This window comes from Anticarsia gemmatalis, chromosome 7 (genome assembly GCF_050436995.1).
Source record: "Anticarsia gemmatalis isolate Benzon Research Colony breed Stoneville strain chromosome 7, ilAntGemm2 primary, whole genome shotgun sequence".
NCBI classification, from domain to species: Eukaryota; Metazoa; Arthropoda; class Insecta; order Lepidoptera; family Erebidae; genus Anticarsia; species Anticarsia gemmatalis.
Window position 1 is genome coordinate 3,030,910 of NC_134751.1, and position 24,153 is coordinate 3,055,062.

The 24,153-nt window shown below is 42.0% G+C and overlaps 1 protein-coding gene across 1 annotated transcript; it reads left to right on the plus strand.

Annotated features, from left to right (window-relative positions):
- The first annotated feature begins 835 nt into the window (after positions 1-835).
- nej (CREB binding protein nejire) lies at positions 836-23,212 on the plus strand. Its single transcript, XM_076116514.1, has 20 exons — positions 836-1,404; positions 3,460-3,668; positions 4,006-4,380; positions 5,252-5,809; positions 5,892-6,024; positions 6,106-6,536; positions 6,618-6,736; positions 6,826-7,725; positions 7,816-8,353; positions 8,621-8,778; positions 12,406-12,516; positions 12,880-13,198; positions 14,241-14,384; positions 15,380-15,853; positions 16,812-17,045; positions 18,672-19,466; positions 21,230-21,511; positions 21,739-21,912; positions 22,094-22,321; positions 22,653-23,212. Exons 1-20 carry the CDS (start codon positions 1,332-1,334, stop codon positions 23,070-23,072), a joined length of 6,675 nt encoding a protein of 2,224 aa, XP_075972629.1. The 5' UTR covers positions 836-1,331; the 3' UTR covers positions 23,073-23,212.
- The last annotated feature ends 941 nt before the right edge of the window (positions 23,213-24,153 follow it).

Consider the following 24,153-nt stretch of genomic DNA (forward strand, 5'->3'; position numbering starts at 1 on the left):
TTCAATATTTTATAGCAAATAAAGGACTCCTCGCATCTTCGTTTATATGCCTTGCACGACATAGGCACCTACCTACTTAGCAAAATATTATTATGCATTATTTTAGTAAATATGAGAGCTTTTTAAACAAAAATATTGAAGTTCCCTATTCCTCTTCCTGTAGGTATATAATAAGTATTAAATAAAATTCATTAACTTTATGAACGGATTCCGATTATGCTCTTTTAATGTTAAACTAAATAGTATTTATTATTTTTAACACTTTTAAATCATATGTCTTATCCAAATTTTAAATTAATTGTCTTATAATGCCCATAAATACGCAAGGTATAGAATTATAATATTTAAACAATCTTTGTTTAATATTTTTGATAATATTTTTTTGGCTGAATAAAATGTTGGTCAAAACTCGCTTGCGCCATTTTAAAAAACTAAAATAACATTGTTTATGGTTATTTCTACTTCATAGACACTCTAGAGACACGTCGTATTGATGATGGCCACTCCCGATTTGGAGGGAACTTTGAAAATAAATTATTTCTTTATTTTATTTGGCTTAGTAAATGAATTAAACTTGGTATATTTGGTATGAAAAATGTAGTTTTGACTAGTATTTGTAGGTTAGCACATATTAATACTAAAACAATATATTTTTTATAGTTAAAACTTACGTTTACATGAAAATAACATCTTCGGCTTTCTTCGGTTAAGATCGGGCACCTACGCCTTGACGTCAGAATAATCGGACCGATCCTGCGTCAAATCGGTATTTCCGGCAGTCACGTGGTGTGCGCGGACCAATCAGATCGCTTTCGTACACTCTATATAGGCCGACATTTTCTGACAAGCGTAGAAAAAGTTTTCATCAACAGCCGCCATTTTGCGCTGGAGAGACTGAGAAGAATTTCGGAATTTGTCGTGTAAATTTTCTGTTTTTTCTTACATCATTTTATCATAAACTTTACCATTCCGTGTATTTTAAAGTGTTAAGTGAAATCGTGTTGTTCGATAGCGTAAATAAGTTCCATAAAGTAGCTAAAATCTGGTGATATTGTTTTCATTTATTGTGCTAGTTCCGACGGAAGATGGTGAGAGGGTCTGTGTAGCTCTTCGATTCCGAGCTTTGTAATGGCGAATACTTGAGTGAGAAATTTTAATATGTGCCTTCAATGGTGCGATGGACATCGAACGATCGCGATGTGGGTGAATTACATTATGATGAATGACAAATCGCTCTAAAATGTTATTTCTTGAAGATATAAGACATAAAAGTGTTTTTTAAATCGGCGGGCCGAAATATTCACGACGGCTTACGTTTAGTAAACAGAGCCATGGCCGATGAGCCGCCTAACAAGCGGCCTAAGATGATCCGGGACCCTTTTCAGGGTCCCTCGGACTCCGCGGGTGAGTATTTTATTGTTTTATTCGGAGTTTGCAAAGTGTCGGAACAGTGTTCTGTCATATTATCTTTCTTTGATTTTTGACATTTTGCCTTCGTTCTTGTTAGCGCCTTGCAAGTTTTGCGTCGTATTATTGTCTTAGCTCGTGAAATCGAGAAATAAATGCTTTAGCTATTATTTTGTAAGATTATAATTTAAAATTAAGACGCGTTTATGTTATTTCATTTAGTAAAATGAACAAAATACAAGTTTCGACACATTGTTTTAGAGTACAGATTTTGTCTTGTAAAGTAATTATTCTGTTGTTTTACACAACTTTTACGTCCTAAATATTATTTTAAATAATTTTAAAAATTATTTTAGGTATGTCTTATAGTCTGATCATGTTTTTTTTACTTTGAAATTTGTTGACATTCAGGTCAACAATAAAAAACATTTTAGAGTCAGTAAAATAATAAATATTCACAGAAAAATTATAAAGCAAATTATACTGTGGCATATTTATTTCAGATATTTTGAAATTTATATCAAAACATTGGTCATCATGCAATAGTTTCAGTTGACCCACATACAGTTTTTGGTAACATAAGACATGATCTCCTTACACTTTAGTTCATAAAATTCTAGTTGAAAACTACTAAAGTTTGTGTATCTGTGTGTATTGTTTTAGTTTGTCTCTGCGAAATGATAAGAACATAACCTCTTTTTTTACATGCTGGCATTTTAAAGTGCAAGGCCACATACAATATATTTTCTTGATTTAAAATTAATTGTTTGAAAAAAGTAGATAAAATAAGTGATTCTCATGTGTGCACTTTTACCTTGAATTTTCAATGTAGTCTTGTATTGAAGTAATCTTTGTGTTGTAATCAGATTGTAACATGTATTGATGCAAACCAAAACATATTGTATTATTTCTGTAGCCACATAATAATACAGAGTCTATATTTTCGAAGTTTATTTATCATATTGGCTCAATAGATTTAAATTTTTTTAAATAAATAATGGTACTTTACACATAAAACAAACTATAGATTTAAACAAATAATTTTTAATTCTGGAATGTTTAGTATTTAGTTTCACATCAGATTATTAGGTGTTGAGGCTTTCTTTTTCATTATATTTATAACTTTTATTTATGCATTTTATTTATAGAAGTGGAATCCTTACATTATGTTAGTCTTCAAATTTGATATTCTATGTTGATTATCTATTTAGTTTTATTTCTTTATAATATGGTTAGAAGTATGTTATTCTCAATATTTGTTATTATTGTGAAAATATATTATTGCAGAATACATTATTATTTCTTTTAATATCCTGAATTTTACCCATTTTGTTTTTGGAAACTTCAAGTCTGTTTTCTTGTGGAAACAAAGCGGCTTATAACACAATAAATAAAAATACATTCAATTGCCTATCTAGTTCTGATTTTTTTCATTTTATACCAAGCATTATTGACCAAAAATAATAACTCATTTTAAAATTTGTACAGGTAAATATTTAATATTTTTTATATTTACTGATATGCCTGTTTTTCTAACTAAACAAGTATATTATAAATGAACATCCGAATTCTAACATGATAAAAGAAGTCTACACACTTATCATAATTGTAATAAAATCTTCACAAAAGACTCAATCTACTCAAACCATTTGATTAATTCCTGTAATACAACAACTAAATATTACTAAAATAACAAATTAATAGTTTATATTAAATTTTTTAAATACTTATTAAAAAAAAATTTAAGTATCTTTTTATATGGCTCCACTTGGAATTGTCTGCAATTGATGGACAGGCCAATAAACATGATGATGATCAAAAATTCATAGCCAAGAATTAAATCTTTTAAATTTTCCCTTTTTTAAACCTTGTACAATATTTTTCTCACTGGTTGATTCCTATTGCTGAAAACATATTTTTAAAACTTGTTAATATAGCTTCAGCACTTCAAATATTATATTGTTGGGGAAAATTACAATTGTAATATTTTTTTACATTTCCTCTTCATTTAGTGTTAACACTGTAATAAAATATTAACACTTATTGTTTCAGCAGATGGGTTCTCTAACCTTGACATGTTCGACCTGGAGAAGGACCTCCCTGATGAGTTGATGGGAGGTTCCTGGGGCGAACAGCCAGGAGTCACCAAGCCCCCTGCGCAGGGGCCAGGGCCTGGAGGGCAAATGCCCCAGCAGCAGCTCAATGGAGATGATCCTACGGCTGCTATGCACAGGCAAATTAACAATCACCTTATGCAACAAGTGAGTACCTGGGACTGATGGATCTGTAGAACAGGTCATTCAGTAATTACTTTATTTACTTTCTTGTCTCTTAACTTTTCAATCATTGCAACACATTTTCATAACTTAAGACCTGGTTTTTCTAAACAAAATTGCTAGTAAACCTAAACAAAATTGTAATGAAAATCATATTAGAAGATGTTAGTCTCCGGTTTTTGTCTTAATAATAGTTCTGTTCCTGTTTTACCCATGGCATATGGAATCCTTATTAAAACTTACAATATGAATTTTTATTGATATTTTAATCAAAATAAATCTGTTTTTAAAAGGCCATATTAATAGTGTATGTCGTGTATTGGTCTTTTCACAGGGCAACAAGAGTGGCTTAGTTGGCCACAACAATCCTTTAGGGTTGAATAATTTAGGTAGTAAGAGTCCAAACTTACAATCACCTCCAAATGTGTCCGTATCAAAGGACCTCATGAGTGGATTACATCCACAATTAATGCCAAATACGAGTCATCCAAATCAGCTCCACTCCCCGATGCCGATGAGCTCGATACAGGGCGGTATGAACGTGGCCAATGTTGGCGGAAGTATGATAGTGACGAACAGCAACATGACTGGTGCTGGAATGCTGGGCAGTGGGATTATCAATAATGTGAATAAGCAGCTGCCCACGTTGATGGGCGCCAACCATCACGGGACGCCGCCGCACCATCCACACGCGCAGGTCAGTGCAAATAAAGATCTTTGTGTTGTGTTCTCCAATTATTTTTAGACATTATGTTATGTACTTTTTTTTATCTTGGACCCATTTTAATATAAACACAAAGTATGGAATACTGAAGATCATGATGTGCCTAACCCACTGGGGAACAGATTTTAATGTTTTTTGTTCTTCCCGTCTTACGTAAGCACGAAACCGAAGTTGCATACACCTCGTTGGCTATGATCTGATAGCTAGCTAACTGCAAATCCACTTAGGATAGCTTTTAAAGATTTGTCTAGAGGCGAAGCCGTGCCGTTATGGTGAAGACCTTTAAGAATTTTGTAGAGAGCCTTGTATGCATGTTTCGCGGCTGGCAAAAATATACTCAATTAGCTGACCCGCGCAACTTTTACATAAAAGAGAATGGGTCATGATTTTCCTAGTTTTTGTAACATTTTTCGTTGCTACTCCGCTCCTTTTGGTCGTAGCGTGATGAAATATAGCCTTCTTCGATAAATGGACTATCTAACACTGAATTTTTCAAATCGGACCAGTAGTTCCTGAGATTTGCGCGTTCAAACAAACAAACTCTTGAGCTTTATAATATTAGTATAGATGAATTCAGAATATAGAATATCAGAGACCCACAGGCTTATGTGCAGATGTGACTACAGTAGTCTGTTTCATATTGCTACGTTATTTTGGCAATACACAGAATAAGTAATTATAATCTAGATAAACCGTGCATGTCAAGGCTCTCTATTAGGTTGTCGGACTATAATATAGGGGAAACTTCATTGGAGCCATGAAAAGCCGTTCCGTAGCTAGGTTGCCAGATCTAAAATGGAACGTCTCATATTCGACCTAGGCTATATACCGGAATGCATTCCAGGCGATGCAGAACGGTCCGCTCGGCGGCCGCGTGGGAGTGGGCATGGCCACGCCGAACATGCGCACGACCCTGCAGCACCACCCGCGCATGCCCACGCCGGGCGGCGGCGGCCACCCCATGGCGCCCTACCACCCGCCCTACGCGCAGTCGGCGCAGGGCGGCGGCGTGGGGCCCGTGCCGCGGGCGCCGGGCGCGGGCGGCGGCGGCGGCGTGCGCTTCGGACCGCCGGGCGACGCGGGCGGCGGTGGCGCTGCGCAAGCCGTGCCGCCCGCGCCGTCGCCGCAGACGCCCGGCGCGCCGGCAGGCGGCCAGTCGCAACCGCAGGCCGCCACGCAGGCGCCCAGTGCGCAGCCCGCCGGCGCCTCGCAGCCGCCCACGTCGGGCTCCATAGCCGACCCGGAGAAGCGCAAGCTCATCCAGCAGCAGCTCGTGCTGCTGCTGCACGCGCACAAGTGCCAGCGACGCGAGTCGCAGTCCAACAACGGCGAGGCGTGGCAGTGCACGTTACCGCACTGCAAGACCATGAAGGGAGTTCTCAATCACATGATGTCGTGTCAGGTACGTTCGTTTTCCGCTCGGATCGGAGCGCTGGCGTCGACCGCCTGTCGATCTTTCGAGACTAACGATGAATCGCTTCCAGGCCGGCAAGAACTGCGCGGTGCCGCACTGCTCTTCGTCGAGACAAATCATCAACCACTGGAAACACTGTAACAAAAATGACTGTCCGGTTTGTTTGCCGTTAAAGCAAGCGGATAGGACTAGAAATATGAACGGTGAGTAGTAGTCTTTTCTACGTTTCGGTCCGCGCCGAATCTACTTAGAATTCTAACACTCACGCTTCTGTAATTTTACAGCGGGAGTGACACACACACCGACGGGAGTGAGCACCGGGAACGTAGGCGGTGTGGGGTCCGTCGGCGGCGTGGGAGGATTGGGAACGGTCGGCGGCGCGGGCGGCACGCTGGGCGGTGTAAACCCGCTGGGACCAGTGGGCGCGCCCGCGCCTGCACCTGCCCCCGCGCCTGCCGCGCCCGCGCCCAGCACGCAAGGCGCGGACATGAAGCGGGCTTACGAGGCGCTGGGTATCCAGTGCCCCACGTCGGTGTCCAACATGGTGGTGGGCGGGTTCCCGCGCGCGCCGCTCACGCGCATGCCCGTGCGGCCGCCCGGCCTCACGGATGTGGTGCCGCAGCAGCAGCAGCCGCCCTCCATGCAGTCGCTGTTCGCGCAGCAGGCGCAGCCCGACCTGCAGCAGCAGCAACAACAACAGCAACAGCAGCAGTTGGTGAGTTTGACGCGTCTGTTAAGTTGACTGCGGTTTTCTCTTTCGACTGACGGGTAGTAACTTAATTTTTCATCTGCACAGATGGGTGCCAGCACTCTTCAACTACCCGGCGGAACCGTAACCGCTAACCCAGTATCCGGCACCAAGGAGTGGCACCATTCTATTACGGCTGATCTCAGAAACCATCTCGTCCATAAATTGTAAGTTAATTATTTTACCATATTTTTGTGTTATTTCACTCTTCGGAGCGTTTTATGTACAGAATCGGTAACGATCGTAATCTTTTTAGGGTGCAAGCGATTTTTCCCACTCCCGACCCTACTGCGATGCTAGACAAGAGAATGCACAACTTAGTCGCATATGCGAGAAAAGTCGAAGGAGACATGTACGAAATGGCGAGTACGCGTTCTGAGTACTACCATTTACTTGCCGAAAAAATATACAAAATCCAGAAAGAACTCGAGGAGAAAAGACAAAAGAGAAAGGAACAACAGCAATTGCAACAACAACAACAAGCGGCGCAACAACAGCAGCAACAACAGCACCAACAGCAGCAGCAGGTGGTGCAGCTGCAACAGCAGCAGGCGCCGGTGGGCGTCATGTCGGGTGGCGGAGTGCTGGGCGGCGTGGGCCCGCGGGGCGCCGCGCCCGGCCAGCTGCCGCGCCCCGCCCTGCCCGCCATGAACGCGCAGCCCGCCCTGCCGGCCATGCGCATCCCGTCCCCCGGCATCACGCTGTCGATGCCCGCCAACCGCATGACCTTCCCGACGAACATCGTCGGCCCGCCCGGCCCGAGCCCCAACCAGATGCCGCCGACGCCCAACGGCGGCAGCGTCGGGGTCGGCAGCGTCGGCAACCCGGGCATGTCGCCCTTCGGCCAGCCGATGACGTCGCCCGCGCCGCAGTACCCGCAGCTCCAGTCGAACGGGCCCGCGCCGCTCGCGTCGCCGGGCCACCAGGGGGACGCCAAGGCGCGGCTGATGGGCGCGGCCGCCAGCCCCTTCGTCAACCACGCGGCGTACGGCCGAGGGGACGCCGGGGCCGCCGCGTCCCCCGCGCCCACGCAGCCGCCCAGTGCCGCGCCCGCCACACCCGCCACGCCGCTGGCGCACCCCTCGCCGGCGCCGCGCCCGCCACCCGCGCCCGCGCACTTGGCGCAGCTGCCCGCCTCCACCTCCGCCGACGACAGGTATGTCGCGACTCCGTCGTCGTTCGCTCGCTTCGAGCTTACGCGTTCCGGTCGAATATCGTTTTCTGACGTTACATTTTTCTTTTGCAGTCCGGCGCAGGACGAGGTGCGCGTGAAGCAGGAACCGGAGGAAGTCCGCGTCAAGGAGGAGCCCGAGGAAGACTGCGGGGGTAAGGGTATGCGGGACGAGCCGGCGTCGGACAAAGATACGACCGATCACACGGACTTCAGCATCAAACAAGAGGTGAAGCAGGAGATCAAGGCGGAGATCAAGGAGGAGCCCGGCGAGGCGGGCGGCGCGGAGGCGGGCGGGGAGCGCGGCGCGCGGCGCCAGCTGGTGTTCAAGCCGGAGGAGCTGCGCGTGGCGCTCATGCCCACGCTGGAGAAGCTGTTCCGCCAGGACCCCGAGTCGCTGCCCTTCCGCCAGCCCGTGGACGCGCAGGCGCTCGGCATCCCCGACTACTTCGACATCGTCACCAAACCCATAGACTTATCTACTATCAAGATGAAACTCGACCGCGGGAACTACCGCGACCCTTGGGAGTACGTCGACGATGTCTGGCTCATGTTTGACAATGCGTGGCTATATAATCGCAAAAATTCCAGAGTCTACAGATATTGTACGAAGGTGAGTCACTTGATTGGTACTTAAATATGATTAAAGTTAACGGTATGGTAAAGAATTAGGGAAATGAGCTTTGTTGTAAATTATTATAATATGTGAACACTAATATTTAGAAGTGAAGAGTACTTAAAAGCAAGATCCTCTAACGATTTTATATTAAAAATTGAGGGAACTGCAACAGATTGTTAGTGTAGCAAATTTATAAACTGATTTTTTTAAATTTCAATGCACAATTCTAATATGATTTTAATGAGAATTTATCTCTTATAGTTATCGGAGGTGTTCGAGCAAGAGATCGACCCGGTGATGCAGAGTCTCGGCTACTGTTGCGGCAGAAAGTACACGTTCAACCCTCAAGTGCTGTGCTGTTATGGCAAGCAGCTGTGCACGATACCACGAGACGCGAAGTATTTCAGTTACCAGAACAGGTGAGAATTACGATAAGACTATAGAATATAGGGATGAATACAAATCTTATCAAATAAATCAAGTACTTGTCAGAGCATTGTAACTTGCAACAGAACATAGAACAAATCTCATGTATAAGTCTGTTGCGTATAAAATTACTATACTCACTATAAACAGAAATAAGAACTCAAAAGATTTTAGCAAGTAAATTCCCAAAAAATCAATAAAAGTCTAAAGAGTCCTCATGATTCACTTTCTCAAATATTTTGTCAGGTTTTAGCCTACACATTGTATGTATTGCATTTTCAATGTTCTAACGAGTACTTGTTTTATAACATGATGTTTAGACTTGTTACAGACATACAATATTGTGACTAAACATGAACTTGCACAGTATTTCTCATACACAGCGGTTTGATGATTTTGTATCAGATATAACAGTGAAGATTGCTTTTAGTCCTCAAAGTAAATACAGTTCAGAGGTTTAGTTACAAATTGTGGGTCTGTGACTAGTCTAAATAATATAAAGACTGTCCAAAATCTTAGGTACAAATCTAGATACACTGATTTATTCCAAACAAATAACTGCTAGAGGCCCCTATCCGGCTAAGAGATTGAAACATTGAATGACAGCACTCAACAATAACTAATTTTGTATATTCTAAGGCACACACGATATTTTACACAATAATAATACATTGTACACGATTCCATATCATTACAGCTTTATCCATACTCTGACTAATGCTTTCGCAGGCTTTATATGTTCCATTGGTGTGTGTGATGCCATGGGATGTCTCACTAAATATATACTGTGTGTGATCACTATGTGTGGACTAATACATGTTATGTGTGGCAGACTTTTTAAAGCAATAGGACATCTCTATTCCTGCCAACTTTTTGAATCGGAAGACAAAATTTAAGTAGTCAATTGGAAGGCTATTAATAAATCATCTGAAAAATGATTTCTCTCTCAGTATGGACCAAAAAACCTAAGATGACTTGTAGTCATGCCTTGTCTAAGCTGACTCATATAATTGCTAGAAAAAGTCTGGTAACTGCCTGCAATGTATCATTTTAACTACTCAGAATCTAATGTTACACCATGTTTTTTATGCATTACAAAATTATATAGTTTTAAAAATGTACAATAAGATTTAAAAAGTTGTTTCATAATCAAAAGAATATTAAATAATTTTAAGATTGGGTTCATGTCAGTAGTTATTTAGCGAACTTTTCATTAATTTCCCCTGAAAGATCTCTAGTGTCTTATACGAGCGTTACGAACGCGCCAGAATGTATTACAGTAAAATTTATGTTTGCTTTGTGTTTAGTTCAATCATTTACGCAGTCAAATTCTTAACAATAAAAGTCGCCACTAATCTAACAATATCAGCCGTGTCCCCACGCCGCCGAACTAATTTTTGATTACAGCAATTAATACATTGCCACATAAGTACTAAGAAACTAACCAGTTCTCAGTGGTACAGCCGATTTGGCATACTTTGATAAAATGATTCTGTCTAGCTGATGTTGAAATGTGAGCGCTTAGCTTATTACCGCGAAACAAAAGGAATATGAGATCGGCATTCAACCGTAAATGAACACCGTTTAAGTCAATATTCAGGGGGACGACACTCGTTACAAGTTACAAAGATCATGTCAAAAAGTAATTTAACTTGATTATTTGATGATTTCGTTAACCCAAACACAAGAGAAATGAATGCACTCAAGAAATGTATTTACTGAAATGCGTTAATATTTCTGTTGCAAAATACAATTTGTTAAAGAAATTAGAAGGCCGTCAGGTCATAAATCGTAAAAGTAAAGTGGAAAATAGAGATAGTCTTAGTCAGTGCATCTAAGATGTAATTGGGCGCTTAAAACAATATTTATTAACAGTTCGTTTCATTGCTCTGTATTGACCTTATAAAAATCAAGTAGGAACTTTTAAATAAACACAAATGCATTTGACATTGTTCAATATTTAGTTGCATATACCCGTTCTATTTACGTCGTATTAAAATTACATAGTGTACCAATACGACTCCAATGGCGGTGTCTATCGATTTTCTATAAAAAAGGTGTAAATATAGCTTTTCATTTTCTAATATTGATGAGCACGGCAATGACTAAAGTTGAGTAACGAAGCAAACTTAGCATGCCTTAGTGTTATAACTAATTTGAATAGCTAAAATAATCATCACAATCACATTTATTAACATTCTTCATTTCAAATTCGAAATGCTTAATATTGAAACAGAAACATCAAAAACCAAATCAAATTAAAAGCTTTTATATTTTACGGCCATTTTAATACCATGTAACGTAGAACATACTGCGTATTAACTTCCCATCTATAAAAAGTTATGATCATCCATATAGTTTAGCTAGTGTCTAATCGAGATACATTCCAGACTTAAAAATTTTAATAACGTAATAGCAAAGTAACTGCTTTGAAACAGAAGAAAGGTTGCAACTTCGAATTCCTCCCTTGAGACTACTGACGTGAACCCACTTCCAACTGCATTTTAACTTAATTGGATGTTATAACAAGAATTCTTTACATGTACTACACAAAAGTTTGAAGAAAATTATTATCTTCGTGATAATCTACGAAACAAATGTAACTGCTAACTTGTGCCACACTTACTCTGTGCTGTTCTTACTATGTCAAATGCTGCTTGAAATATTGGATTGTATCATAAGTGTACGAAGCAATAATTTCTCAAGAAATGGTTGTTTCGCCTCAAAATTTTGTCGTACACATCTCAATAGTAATGTCGAACCTACAAACAGTGAGAGTCAACATATCGATCCGTTAGACAAACTTGTTTTAGAGCTCAAACATAGTACTTTAGTGAAATACACTAGCTATAGTAACTCTTCGTACTAGAGCACAAGGAACAATTTCGGTTGAAAAAGAGCATAAAATTACTTTGTGGCGAGACCGCTTATGCTTTTCTTCCACTGAATGCACGTTGACTATTATTTTTAGATGGGTTGTGACTTAGGGGTGTAACGTGTAATGTATCGCCACTGAATCAACGTACGGTATGAAGTATACTGTTCTTGATTATACATATACAAAGACACTGAAACTGAGATACACTTTACACCTCTAAAACAGCACAATTCATAAATTATGAAAACAGTACATTTTGATCAGGAATAACTGTGCTCTAATACGTTCATAGTTTTAAAGATACATAATTACACGTGTACGCCCTGATAGATATACGTATCTCATTTGATTATTACTACAAGTTAAGTTTAAGATAATTTTTTGGTTAGCTGAAACTTGTATCGATCATTCCTATTGATTACTTGTAAATAAAAATGAGATACGTATATCATTGAATCCAATATTCCATTATGGTGTGGTCCATCTTTTGATCTAGCTACTATGTCTGGGTTTCTATGTGCTATGTGTGTGCTATATGAGATGTGTACCGGGCCGCTGTCTCATGTCAAGGGCTTGGGTAACCCGCCATGTGCTCGCCCGCTGTCTAACTATTAACCCCTTTTATGTTCTCATTGCTTACTAATTTTTTTTCGCCCTCTCCACGCACGTCCTTGCCTGCACATACAAACGTTCCTGTACACGCTTCACATCACTACCGCTACACGGACGTTATGAAATAAAGTCTAAAAGCGTATGGGGTTGTGTCCGATAGATACACCTTCTGCCAGAAATGCTTCAACGACATCGCTGGCGACACCGTCACGCTCGGAGACGATCCACTGCAACCGCAAACGTAAGTGTACTTTATTTACTCTATTACAAAGTCTATTTTACATTGTATATACGTCAATATCCAACCGTCTTTGAAATCTAAACTTAATTGCTGTTAAAATTAAGTCTAGTATACATAGCATTGATTATTTACAACTTGTTTACAATGTATGCTGCAATTGTATAATGTAACATAGTTGCTTGAATACATCATGAAAGACATACTTTAATGTTATCGGTTGAACAATCGATCGCCGATTATGAAGGCTCATTGAATAATAAAATGTTAGTTTCGTTTACAAAGAAGCTGAATTTATTTGAGAAATTGTATTTATTAAATCTGTATTTAGAATTTGGTGATTGACAATGTTATTTTTTCTTTTAGTAACATCAAGAAGGATCAATTCAAAGAGATGAAGAACGATCACTTAGAACAAGAGCCGTTCGTTGTCTGCATGGACTGTGGGAGGAAGCAGCACCAGATATGTGTACTGCACCACGACTCAATATGGCCCCAGGGCTTCTGCTGTGATAATTGTTTAAAGAAGAAAGGGGGTAAACGGAAAGAGAACAAATTCTCCGCTAAGAAACTACCTACTTCCAAACTTGGCATTTATATTGAGACGAGAGTCAACAATTTCCTTAAGAAAAAAGAGGCTGGCGCTGGTGAGGTGCATATCAGGGTAGTTGCGTCGTCCGATAAGGTGAGAACATTATACTATTTTACTACATGATATAATTAGTCAAGATATCCTTGATAGTCGAAGAATTCGTACACCATTGATAACCACGGGGCCTATCCTATTTTTCCCCGCTAATAAATGAAAATATTCAATAGCAAATAAAGTATACACGTCTGAACTCGCTCCAAATCGAGGAAGCTTTACCCACAAATCAGATATTTATGTATCCTTACGAACGCACTGAATTACTCATAACGCGTGGTACTTAACACAGTCTTACGATTATTATTGAATGTAAAACACGTCATTACAGCCTGGATACGTATCAGTGACGTAGCTCTAAAGAACCGATACCGAATAAAAACATACCTATTACATTTTATATGATGTAACTATTGTTATATATGTGCCCGTTAAATTCATACGCGTGCGTCAGTGAACCCGTAAGTTCGTACGCAAATACGTTTTCGATAACAGGTATAGTTTCCTATTTGTATGAGTCATGGAAATGCTTGTCATGGTAAATATCTAAAATGTAACTCGGATAAACTCGATTCTGATAAGACTACTATTTACGCATCATGATTATACACAACAATAAACAAACAGTTTCAAATAGATCAAGTACACTATAAAAATAGACTTTCATAATTACCTGACAATTATTATTTTGGCTTTAGATTTCTACTTGTAAGGCCCCTTCTGGTACCAAAGAATTCTTAATGTATGAATAAAAATAAAATTAATTCAACTCATTAATGTCCAACTGTTGGGCAAGTGTTTCCTCGTGCAATGATAGTGGTGTTAAGCCTTAAGTCCAATCACGCTGGCTAAGGCATGCAACTTTGCATCACGATGTTTTCCTTCACTGTAGGAAGAAATAATTATTTCTAATAGACACATAACTTCTAAAAGTCATTGGTGGGTTTCCTCGGTTTGGAACCATCAGCCACTTGCGTGGGCTCTTAGTGTATAAGCTTTTGATTTACAAACTCCACAATTTAAAGATGTTAGTCCTATAAGGTTATGTTGCTATCATAACTAATTGTACCTTTAATTTCAGATGGTCGAAGTAAAACCCGGAATGAGATCGAGATTCGTAGAATCTGGCGAGCTTTGCTCCGAGTTCCCGTATCGGGCTAAAGCGTTGTTTGCATTTGAAGAGATCGATGGCACAGACATCTGTTGCTTCGGCATGCACGTGCAGGTACGTCAATAGAACCTTACTACAAATGTATAAATTTAACCCATTACTGTCCCACTGCTGGGCAAGAATCTTGTCCCGATAAGTGCGACTGGCCGCGAGTACACTACTAGCCAATAAAATATTGCTGTTAAATAAAAATATCAATTTCCCCTTGAGGTCAATGAAGGAAGTGACTAAGTGCTCATTCACGTTGACTCGCGGGCGCGGTGGCGGGCGCGGTCGCGAAATATCAAACATATGGCGATGTACCGAAGTGTTCACGTACAAACCGTTCGCGCGGTCTAAGTCGCGGGCGAGCTAGCGGCGTCGCGCGCGGCCCGCGCGGCGCGCTCGCGCCAATATCAAACAAGTGAAGATGTTCGTGTGTGTTCACGTCGAACTAGCGGTGGCGGGCGCGATCCACTCGCGATGTCAAGTAAGATCAACCAGTTATAGCCAGTTTGAGCCAAACGCCCGCCTGGCGGCCAACGTGAACACAAATCGCCACGTCCCCGCGCTCGCGACCGCCACCGCGCCCGCGAGTTCCAACGTGAACAAGCACTAATAGTATTTCCCGATAGCCTTCCGCTAATAAAATTAGCAGTGTAGTTACCTATTATATTATTGTTATTTACCAGGCCAATATATATCATCATAAGTTACTATAGTTACCAACTATTTAGCTATTATAGGAAGACTACCCTCAATTTTTTTTAGCTGTTGACATATGTATTCAATATAAGTGTCTCTGAGCTTAGGTGCTATTTTTTCTATGTCGCTAAGGAATTTAGCTAGGGGACTTACCGATTAGTACCGTGAGGTTTTCTTATTATTTCTACCTCCAAAGTTACTAGAAACTTTATTAGAAGAAGTTATTTTTACCTAGTCCAAACATATTTTATAGTCAGTATTTTTTTTTACCAAAGCACAGACATATGAATTCATTGATAGTAACAATTTAAGAGAGACTTGTTTGATTTAGATGCATGTAATCTTACAAAAGTGTTCTTTTCCAGGAATACGGCAGTGAAAGTCCGTCACCGAACACGAGGCGCGTTTACATAGCATATCTAGACTCTGTACATTTCTTCCAACCGCGGCAGTACAGGACCGCGGTATACCACGAGATTTTATTAGGATATCTAGACTACGCCAAGCAGCTGGGCTACACGATGGCCCACATCTGGGCGTGTCCGCCTTCTGAAGGCGACGACTATATCTTCCACTGCCATCCACCCGAACAAAAAATACCCAAGCCTAAAAGGTTGCAAGAATGGTATAAGAAAATGTTAGATAAAGGAATAATAGAGAGGATAATATTAGATTATAAAGACATTTTAAAACAAGCAATGGAGGACAATATCTCGTCGGCGGCGGAGCTGCCTTACTTCGAAGGCGACTTCTGGCCCAACGTTCTTGAGGAGTCCATCAAGGAGTTGGATCAGGAGGAAGAAGAGAAGAGGAAGCAAGCCGAGGCCGCCGAGGCAGTGGTCAGTATCAAGTATATGACAAAGCATGTCTGAAACGCCTTCCAGCACCTTGTCACTTAACACTAATTTTGTTACTAAAATGTTTGTGTGCCCGGATCGATTCCTGAGCTAACTAATTGGAGTGTTTTTTTGTGTGTTACGGCGATATGCATGGGAATTTTGTGTTTGCAACCTATCTACACTGTCTATTTGGCCAGAATTCTTCAAACAAATATAATTTTTATTTTATTACTCGCACGCTTTGGACAGATTACGTCTGCCCTGATGTCGGAACGGCTGACGACTAACTAATATTATAGTAACGTCTCGCGTCTGCAAGAAGCGATAATTTTTTTCTTAAAATAATATAATATTATTTATAGTATAAGTAATAAATTTTATCAAATTGGGAATTTCTCCTCCCAATAAATGTATTGTACAATGATCATTTAATGTTGTAAGGTTATTATTAACATCCGACCTACGATAACAATATTATGATAACGAATGGTTTTCCCCAAGTTTTAACCCCAAATTACATTGAAATATTGTTTATAATATCCACCTTACAACAAAAAAGTAAGGAAAAAACGAACTAATAATAAGCATGCCTTAAAAACCTGAATTTAACTGAAATTGGATGAACCCATGGTTAATTACCTTCTAGATAAATAATAAGATACATACAGATATAATAATATTATTACCGCGGGAAATCTGTTGACGCTTACTCATTTTCGGGGAAAGATAGTCGGTTCTGAATTAAACAATTCTGGCCGGATAGACCATAGCACTGTTTTTAAATACTGCACTGTAAATATTCACTAACATGGCAAATAATACAAAAAGCAGTACCTGAATGTGTGATGTCGTTAGTAACAAAATTAACACGTTTATGTTTTGTAAAATAGTTTTGCACTGGCTGTTGCACTGTACATTGCTTATTTCAGCATGAGACAATATCTAACATGTTTTTTAGATATTCCAGTCGTCTGAGGAGAATGAACAAGGTCCTGATGGTAAAAAGAAGGGTCAGAAGAAGGCGAAAAAGTCGAATAAGTCGAAAGCGGCGCAGAGGAAGAACAGTAAGAAGCAAAGTGACCAACAGCAGGGCAGTGATCTCAGTGCGAAGATATTCGCGACGATGGAGAAGCATAAGGAAGTGTTCTTCGTGATCAGGCTACATTCCGCGCAGTCCGCTGCCAGCTTAGCGGTGAGTTTTAATACTTTACTAAATTTTTAAATACTAGCTTTATCACAAATTTTATTTACTGAGGGGAATTATATGTGCAGGGAATACGGGCTACTTATGACGATAAAAAATCATAGGGCCCAGATGTCTCCTTTTTCTAGCTAACTATCCCTTATAGCAGGGTTATTGCGAAAATATATATTTGTTTTATAAACCCAAAAGTATTGATAAGTTGAGTGAAGAAAACACTGTCTTAACAATTAACTTTACCTGTTATAAGGGGTTAGTGGTTTTTACGTTGAAAGAAATCTCGTGATTCTTCGGATATTGACATGTCGATTTCTATCAAGGATAATATACCGTGGTGTTAGTGAAAGACAACTTTGGAGATTACCCCCCGCAATTTAAAACAGTTTTCCTCCTTATACGATTATAAAATAGATAATGTCTTAAAAAGTGATTAAACTGATTGATTAACAAAGTCACGAAATAATTCGACGTAGCAAAATATATTTTTGTATCAACATGTATATTTGCACGTCATTACATTCATAAATAATATTTTGTTACCATTTTAGCTACGACTTTACTATACGTTATTAATATCAATAATAATATAATCACTTCGTATGTCTGTCTCTTTCGTTTTACGAGTAAATAATTCAACCGTAGTCCATAAAATGATATGATTTGGCAGGGTGATAGGTCTCGAAAAACATAGGCTACATTTTATTTTTCAAAGTAGAAGTTGCTATATAATATTACTAGAGGCTGCCCGCGACTACGTGTAGTATAGTATATAGTAGTAATACATACATACTCACAAACTTTCGCATTTATGATATTAGTAGGATTATGTCAGTCAATTATTATTGTTAATGTAGGTCTGGAGCGTTCGTACGCTAAGATGTAACGTGACGCAGGGTTTCCCAGCTTCCTCTTATCTTACTACTATATGATTAAGCGGAGTATATAAACGGAAGAAATAACTGTTTTAATTCAAACACAAACGGTTGCTCACACAACTCGATAGGACCGTGTATAAACTTTTCCCCTTTAGTGAGTAATCGTAACATTCATCGGGTTTTGCCCACTTTTTTATATAATTTATTTATTTTTGTCGCTTTTGCCATTTATATTTTAAACACCGTTGGCATTCGACATGGGAATATTGTGTACCGACGTAAGTTCGATTTGTGTTTAGTTTAAAACTTTCGGGTTTATAATATTGTGTGTATTAAACTTTCGTAACGTTAGGAATATAAACGGTGTTAGGGTTAACCGTCGTTAAGTATTTTACATTAACAAAATATACTGTTCGGTTTTAAAAATACGTGAATTGTAAATGTAATAATTTTGTGGGATAGATTTAGTTTTACTTAATAATTTAGTTTAGTCATTTTCAACATCCTTGCGTGAACTTATTACTCCGTTTGAATCTGCTTATACTCATTCGTTCTTATTCCTTACTATCACGCGGTTTCGTGTCACTTCTAATTTTAATTCTAAGATGAGAGTAATTAAAGTAGGAACATTCGGTTAACGCATTGTAGCCTAGTCCAAACTTATCCAGTACACGTGTCACATATTTTTTTAGCAAAAAGGTTGTCATCATTCGTACTAAACATAAATTTTATTGTACGACAGCCGATCCAAGACCCGGACCCACTAGTGAACTGCGACCTGATGGACGGGCGCGACGCGTTCCTGACGATGGCGCGCGACCGCCACTACGAGTTCTCGTCCATGCGGCGCGCGCGCTTCTCCACGCTGTGCATGCTGTACGAGCTGCACAACCAGGGCACGGACAAGTTCGTGTACACGTGCAACAGCTGCAAGTCGCACGTCGAGACCCGCTACCACTGCACCGTGTGCGACGACTTCGACCTGTGCGTGCCGTGCCACGAGAAGGAGGGCCACCCGCACAAGATGGAGAAGCTCGGCCTCGACATCGACGTGGGCTCCACGCCGGGCGACATGAAGCAGGCCAACCCGCAGGAGGCGCGCAAGCTGTCCATCCAGCGCTGCATCCAGTCGCTGGTGCACGCGTGCCAGTGCCGCGACGCCAACTGCCGCCTGCCGTCGTGCCAGAAGATGAAGCGCGTCGTCACGCACACCAAGATCTGCCGCCGCAAGACCAAGGGCGACTGCCCCATCTGCAAGCAGCTCATCGCGCTGTGCTGCTACCACGCGAAGCACTGCCAGGAGACCAAGTGCTCGGTGCCGTTCTGCAGCAGCATCAAGCAGAAGCTGAAGCAGCAGCAGGTGCAGCAGCGCGTGCAGCAGGCCAAGCTGCTGCGGCGCCGCATGGCCGCCATGAACACGCGCAACTGCGGCGCGGCCGCCAGCAGCCCGCCGCCGTCGGCCGCGCTGGCCTCGCCGCCGCCCTCCAAGCCCGCGCAGCACGCGCTGCCGCACAATGTGCAGAAGGCGCTGCAGCAGGTACGTAGCCGAGACTACAGCGGCCTTGTTCACAGGTTACGTCGTCTGTGACCCACTCAAGATGAGTCGCCTAACGAAGCCGACGATTTGGCTTCTTAAACTTCTCAATAAAATTGATCTAAAACAAATAAAAACTATGCGTGATTGTTGATTGATTATTCATGTTTTCGAGTTAATGCCCGTATGACATGAAATTTGAGTAGCAATAAAGGCGTAGGTATGACAGTTTTCCTTAAACCGATGATGAAAGGTAATCATTCTAAAAGTTAAGAAGTAAACGTGACTATTATATTATAAATTAAAAAAATATTTTTTTTAACCCATTACTGTCCCACTGCTGGGCAAGGGTCTCCTCCCGTAATGAGGGAGGGGTTAGGCCTTGAGTCCACCACGCTGGCCAAGTGCGGGTTGGGGACTTTGCACGCCCTCAATAGATGTTTTAAACAAATTTCTAGGCATGCAAGGTTTCCTCACGATGTTTTCCTTCACCGTTGGAGCATGTGATAATTATTTCTAATACACACATAACTTCGAAAAGTCATTGGTGTGTTGCCTCGGGTTCGAACCTGCGACCACTTGCGTGGGAGGTGACAACTTATACCACTCGGCTATCACTGCTCTTTTATATTATCTGGTCAAAAAATAAAATACAAAAATATAACCTATTACTCTAGTTAAACGCCTAAGAAGAGCTTAATATTATGTACTTCTAATAAATTTGTCCTAAAGTATTAAATAAAAAATATTAGCCTAATACAATCAAATATTTATTTTTTGTATCTACATTGAAGAACACTTGCAATATATGAACATATAAAATTTGTTTCACATTTGTTAAATATTAACCTTGCCTTCCTAGTTGGTAGGTAGGGTAGATATGAACCTACCCACCACAATATCATCCTAGATGCCACGATAGGTATGGAAGACTAATTGGCCTCTTTATATCCGATTAATTGACAAATCGCCCGAACTAAAAATTGACTCGTTTTTAATAAAAGTAATTTATAAGATACTTTTATAAATAATTGTAATATTTGTAAAATAATTATTATGTCGTAGTTTTGAAATTTGGGTACGGGCTTTAGAACGGGTTACAGGATACTTTTATGAAGTAAATCATATCTTGAGTGAGATTCATCGTGTATAGTACTGCTCATCCTTCCCCAAAAAAAAAAATGGTTACGATAATTAAATATACAACCTGCCGTTCCAATGGCTTATTTCCTTCAACGTATGGGTAGGTTTCGTGCTAAATAATCATGTAACAAACAAAAAAATAACATTGTTGGATAATTGAAAAAAAAAAAATGTCACACATACTAAATAATAAAATAATGTTATCAAAACTGTATCACTCTGTACAAACGATCAAAGTACATCAAACGGTGCGGCTACGTCGCGTGCGCCACCCGGCCAATAGCAGCACGCTAGGAAAGAGAGGATTTATTGTAGAAGCATTCTTTCTCATTTTAGTTTCATTGATACGAATATCATATGACTCGTAAGCCAGGTGAACGAACTTTACTCGAGTTGTTTATGTACAGGCTGTGAAAATTTGTTAATAAAGTTAATATTTATACGATAATAATTCAGTAATTAATAATAATAATACAAATTGTTGTATAGTACATGAGTAGGGACCCATAATTAGAGCGGCACGTTGTATAATGTATATCCTACACGTAACCAACGGTAGGTAGGCGTCGTTCACGTTAGTCGTTTACCGGTAAGGTTATACTAAAAGCGTGATCATCGTGCAGGTGCAAGAGGAGGCGGCGCGACAGCAGGCGCCGTCGTACGGCAAGCAGGCGGCGATGGGCCCGCCCAGCGGCGGCGCGCACGCCGTGGGCCCGGGCGGGCCGGGCGTGGGCCCGGGCGCGGCCGTGGGCGGCGTGGCGCGCGCCGACTGGGCGGCCCGCTACCGGGCGCCGCCGCCGCTGCACCACCCCGCGCACGCGCCGCACCACGCGCGCCTGGCGCACGCGCCGCACGCGCCGCAGCACCACCCGCAGCACCCGCACAACATCACGCAGCAGATGCAGGTACGCACTCCGAGCCTGGACTTTAAATCCTTCGTAGCGCATATATCACACGAAAACTTCGGAACGTCTTTGTGCCACCGTTGATCACAACATTGACCTTACTAAACTTGTTTGATATCTTAAAATACGACAAATAGTCGCAATCTCATATGCCCAAATACGTTGAGCATGCAACGCTGTGCATCCGTCGGTATTCAGTTTACTAAAACATAACTGTATTATTCCAGCAACGTGCGCCGGCGCCGCAACAGCAACAGACGCAACAGCCGGTACATCAGAAAGCGTTGCAACAGTTGATGGCGACGTTACGCTCGCCGACGAGTCACAACCAACAACAAGAAATACTCCAGATACTCAAGTCCAACCCGCCACTCATGGCCGCCTTCATCAAACAAAGACAGGTTAGTACATTGTGCTACAATATTTATAACACTTTACACTGTATTCAATTATCACTGTCACTTAAAACTTGAGTGAGGTTGAAATGTGGTAACTAATGTCATAAGTCATTGATTTGATATTTATGTTCGCGACCACATCTAGTGCTGACTTTGTATTTATACGTGTGTTCGTAACTTCCAGAACGCCCAACAAAACCAGCAAGCGACCGGAGGTGTGGTGGGCGGTGTGGGCGGAGTGGGTGGCGTGGGAGGCGTGGGCGCCGCGCACGGCGTAGGAGCCGTGGGCGGCGTGTGTGGCGTGGGTGGCGTGGGCCTGCCGCAGCAGCAGGCCCCGCTCCAGCACATGATGCAGCAGCCGCAGCAACAGCGGCTGCAGCAGATGCATCAGATGCTACCCCAGCAGTCGCAGGTATGTGCCTTACTTTCGATGAATGTTGATATTAGTGGTATCATTACCCTGCGGTTATGTTTCTTGATTATATTTTTTATTAGCTATACCATGATACTATGTATATATAAATTTGATGACCACGTCAAAGTTACAATATGAATTTAATACCTAATTCAGATTGGCAATGAGTAAAATTTTTTACTTATGTAATACTAGAAGCTGATCATAAGTTCCCGATTTTGAAGTTTATAGTATCTTAGGCTTACATTGTTTTGTTTTTTAAAGTGATCGAGAGGTAACGGTTTCGTTCAATTTGTAAATCGATAGCTAACCATAACGTTCCCGGCAGGTCGGCGGCGTGTCCGGGGTAGGCGGCGTGTCGGGCGTCGGCATGGGCGGGGTCGGCGCCGGCGGCGGCGTGGCGGGCGTGGGCGGCGGCATGGCGCACGGCGGCGCGGGCTGGTTCAAGCAGGGCGCGGTGGGCGGGCCGGGCGGCGTGGGCGGGCCGGGCGGCGTGGGCATGCTGCCCATGCGCGGCGCGTACGGCGCGGGCGCGCGGCTGGGCGGCGTGCAGGCGCGCTACGCGTTCGGCGGCGCGGGCGTGGCGCGCTCGCCGCCCGCCACGCCCAGCCCGCGCCCGCCCACGCCGTCCGAGCTGCTGCTGCTGCGCCAGTCGCCCGCGCCGCCGCCGCCGCTCGCGCCGCCCGACGACCAGCTGCCGCCCATGACGCCGCAGGACCAGCTCACGAAGTTCGTGGAGCAGTTGTAGTGTACATAGCCCCGCCCCCGTGTCCGCGCCGCGCCCGCCGCCTCTGTAATATATATCGTATCGGCGGCGGCCGGCGGCCTCCCCGAGCGAGCGGCTCCCTCCCCGTCCCGCTCCCCTCCCCTCCCCCGCCCTATTTATTGATGAAGTCGTCGTTAGCGACGCGAGGGACGTAAATTAAGTATTACGACGACCGAAACGAGCGCTCAATGTACAAAATGTAAATATGAGAGGAGTACGTCCTGTCCGCTTCTGCGTAATGTAAGTTGTTTGTAGTGTAGGTACATTATGATACTTATTCTGTTTATTGTAATTAAATCATTTTATAATATAATTATGTGATCATTATAAACCGTTGTTTCTCTTAACCTAATACCCCATGATCAATCCACAAATCCTGAAAAAGTACCAACGATTGAACTTCGTAAAGCACAAGTAAAGCCGTTTTCACTGATGATTATTCACTAGCTACGACTCCTAGCAACTACTACTGTTTCCACAAATAAATGATGATAATTTCCTTCATGCAAAGCCTTATCGTCGGTCTATAAAATTGCAAATTGTAGCAGATTCTTTCTATACTCAGTGTCTGTGGTATTGAATTGATGTCTAGCACCTATATGAAATTTCAAATTACTGGGTAAAAGTTAAAACCTTCACAATGTGCTAGATGCACTGTAAACTCATTTAATATAGAATCTCTCGAAAGCGATAGGAAATGGCTTCTCTGAACAATCTGAACGTCTACGACTGCTGCATTTAAGTAACTTCCAGTCACATGACTATACTAACTAGAACTATTTTTGTTGTGTAGTGTTTTTTGTTTTCGTCATACATTTCATTCTCGTCCGTATACGCAAAGTGCACGTAATTTGTCGGCATAGTGCGCGTGCGTCATTGGCGAACAAGAAACGCTACGCTGTACTTAAAAAAAACGCTCATTTCCCTCGCTGCGAGTGTTTTGTTTTCCCATACTGACTGCACGAAACCTCGTAATGACCGCAGCACCTGCCGGTTCTCGTATTTAAACTAACAAGGTACCTACCCTGAAGTAAATGGCATTCACAGGCTAGTCTAGATGATG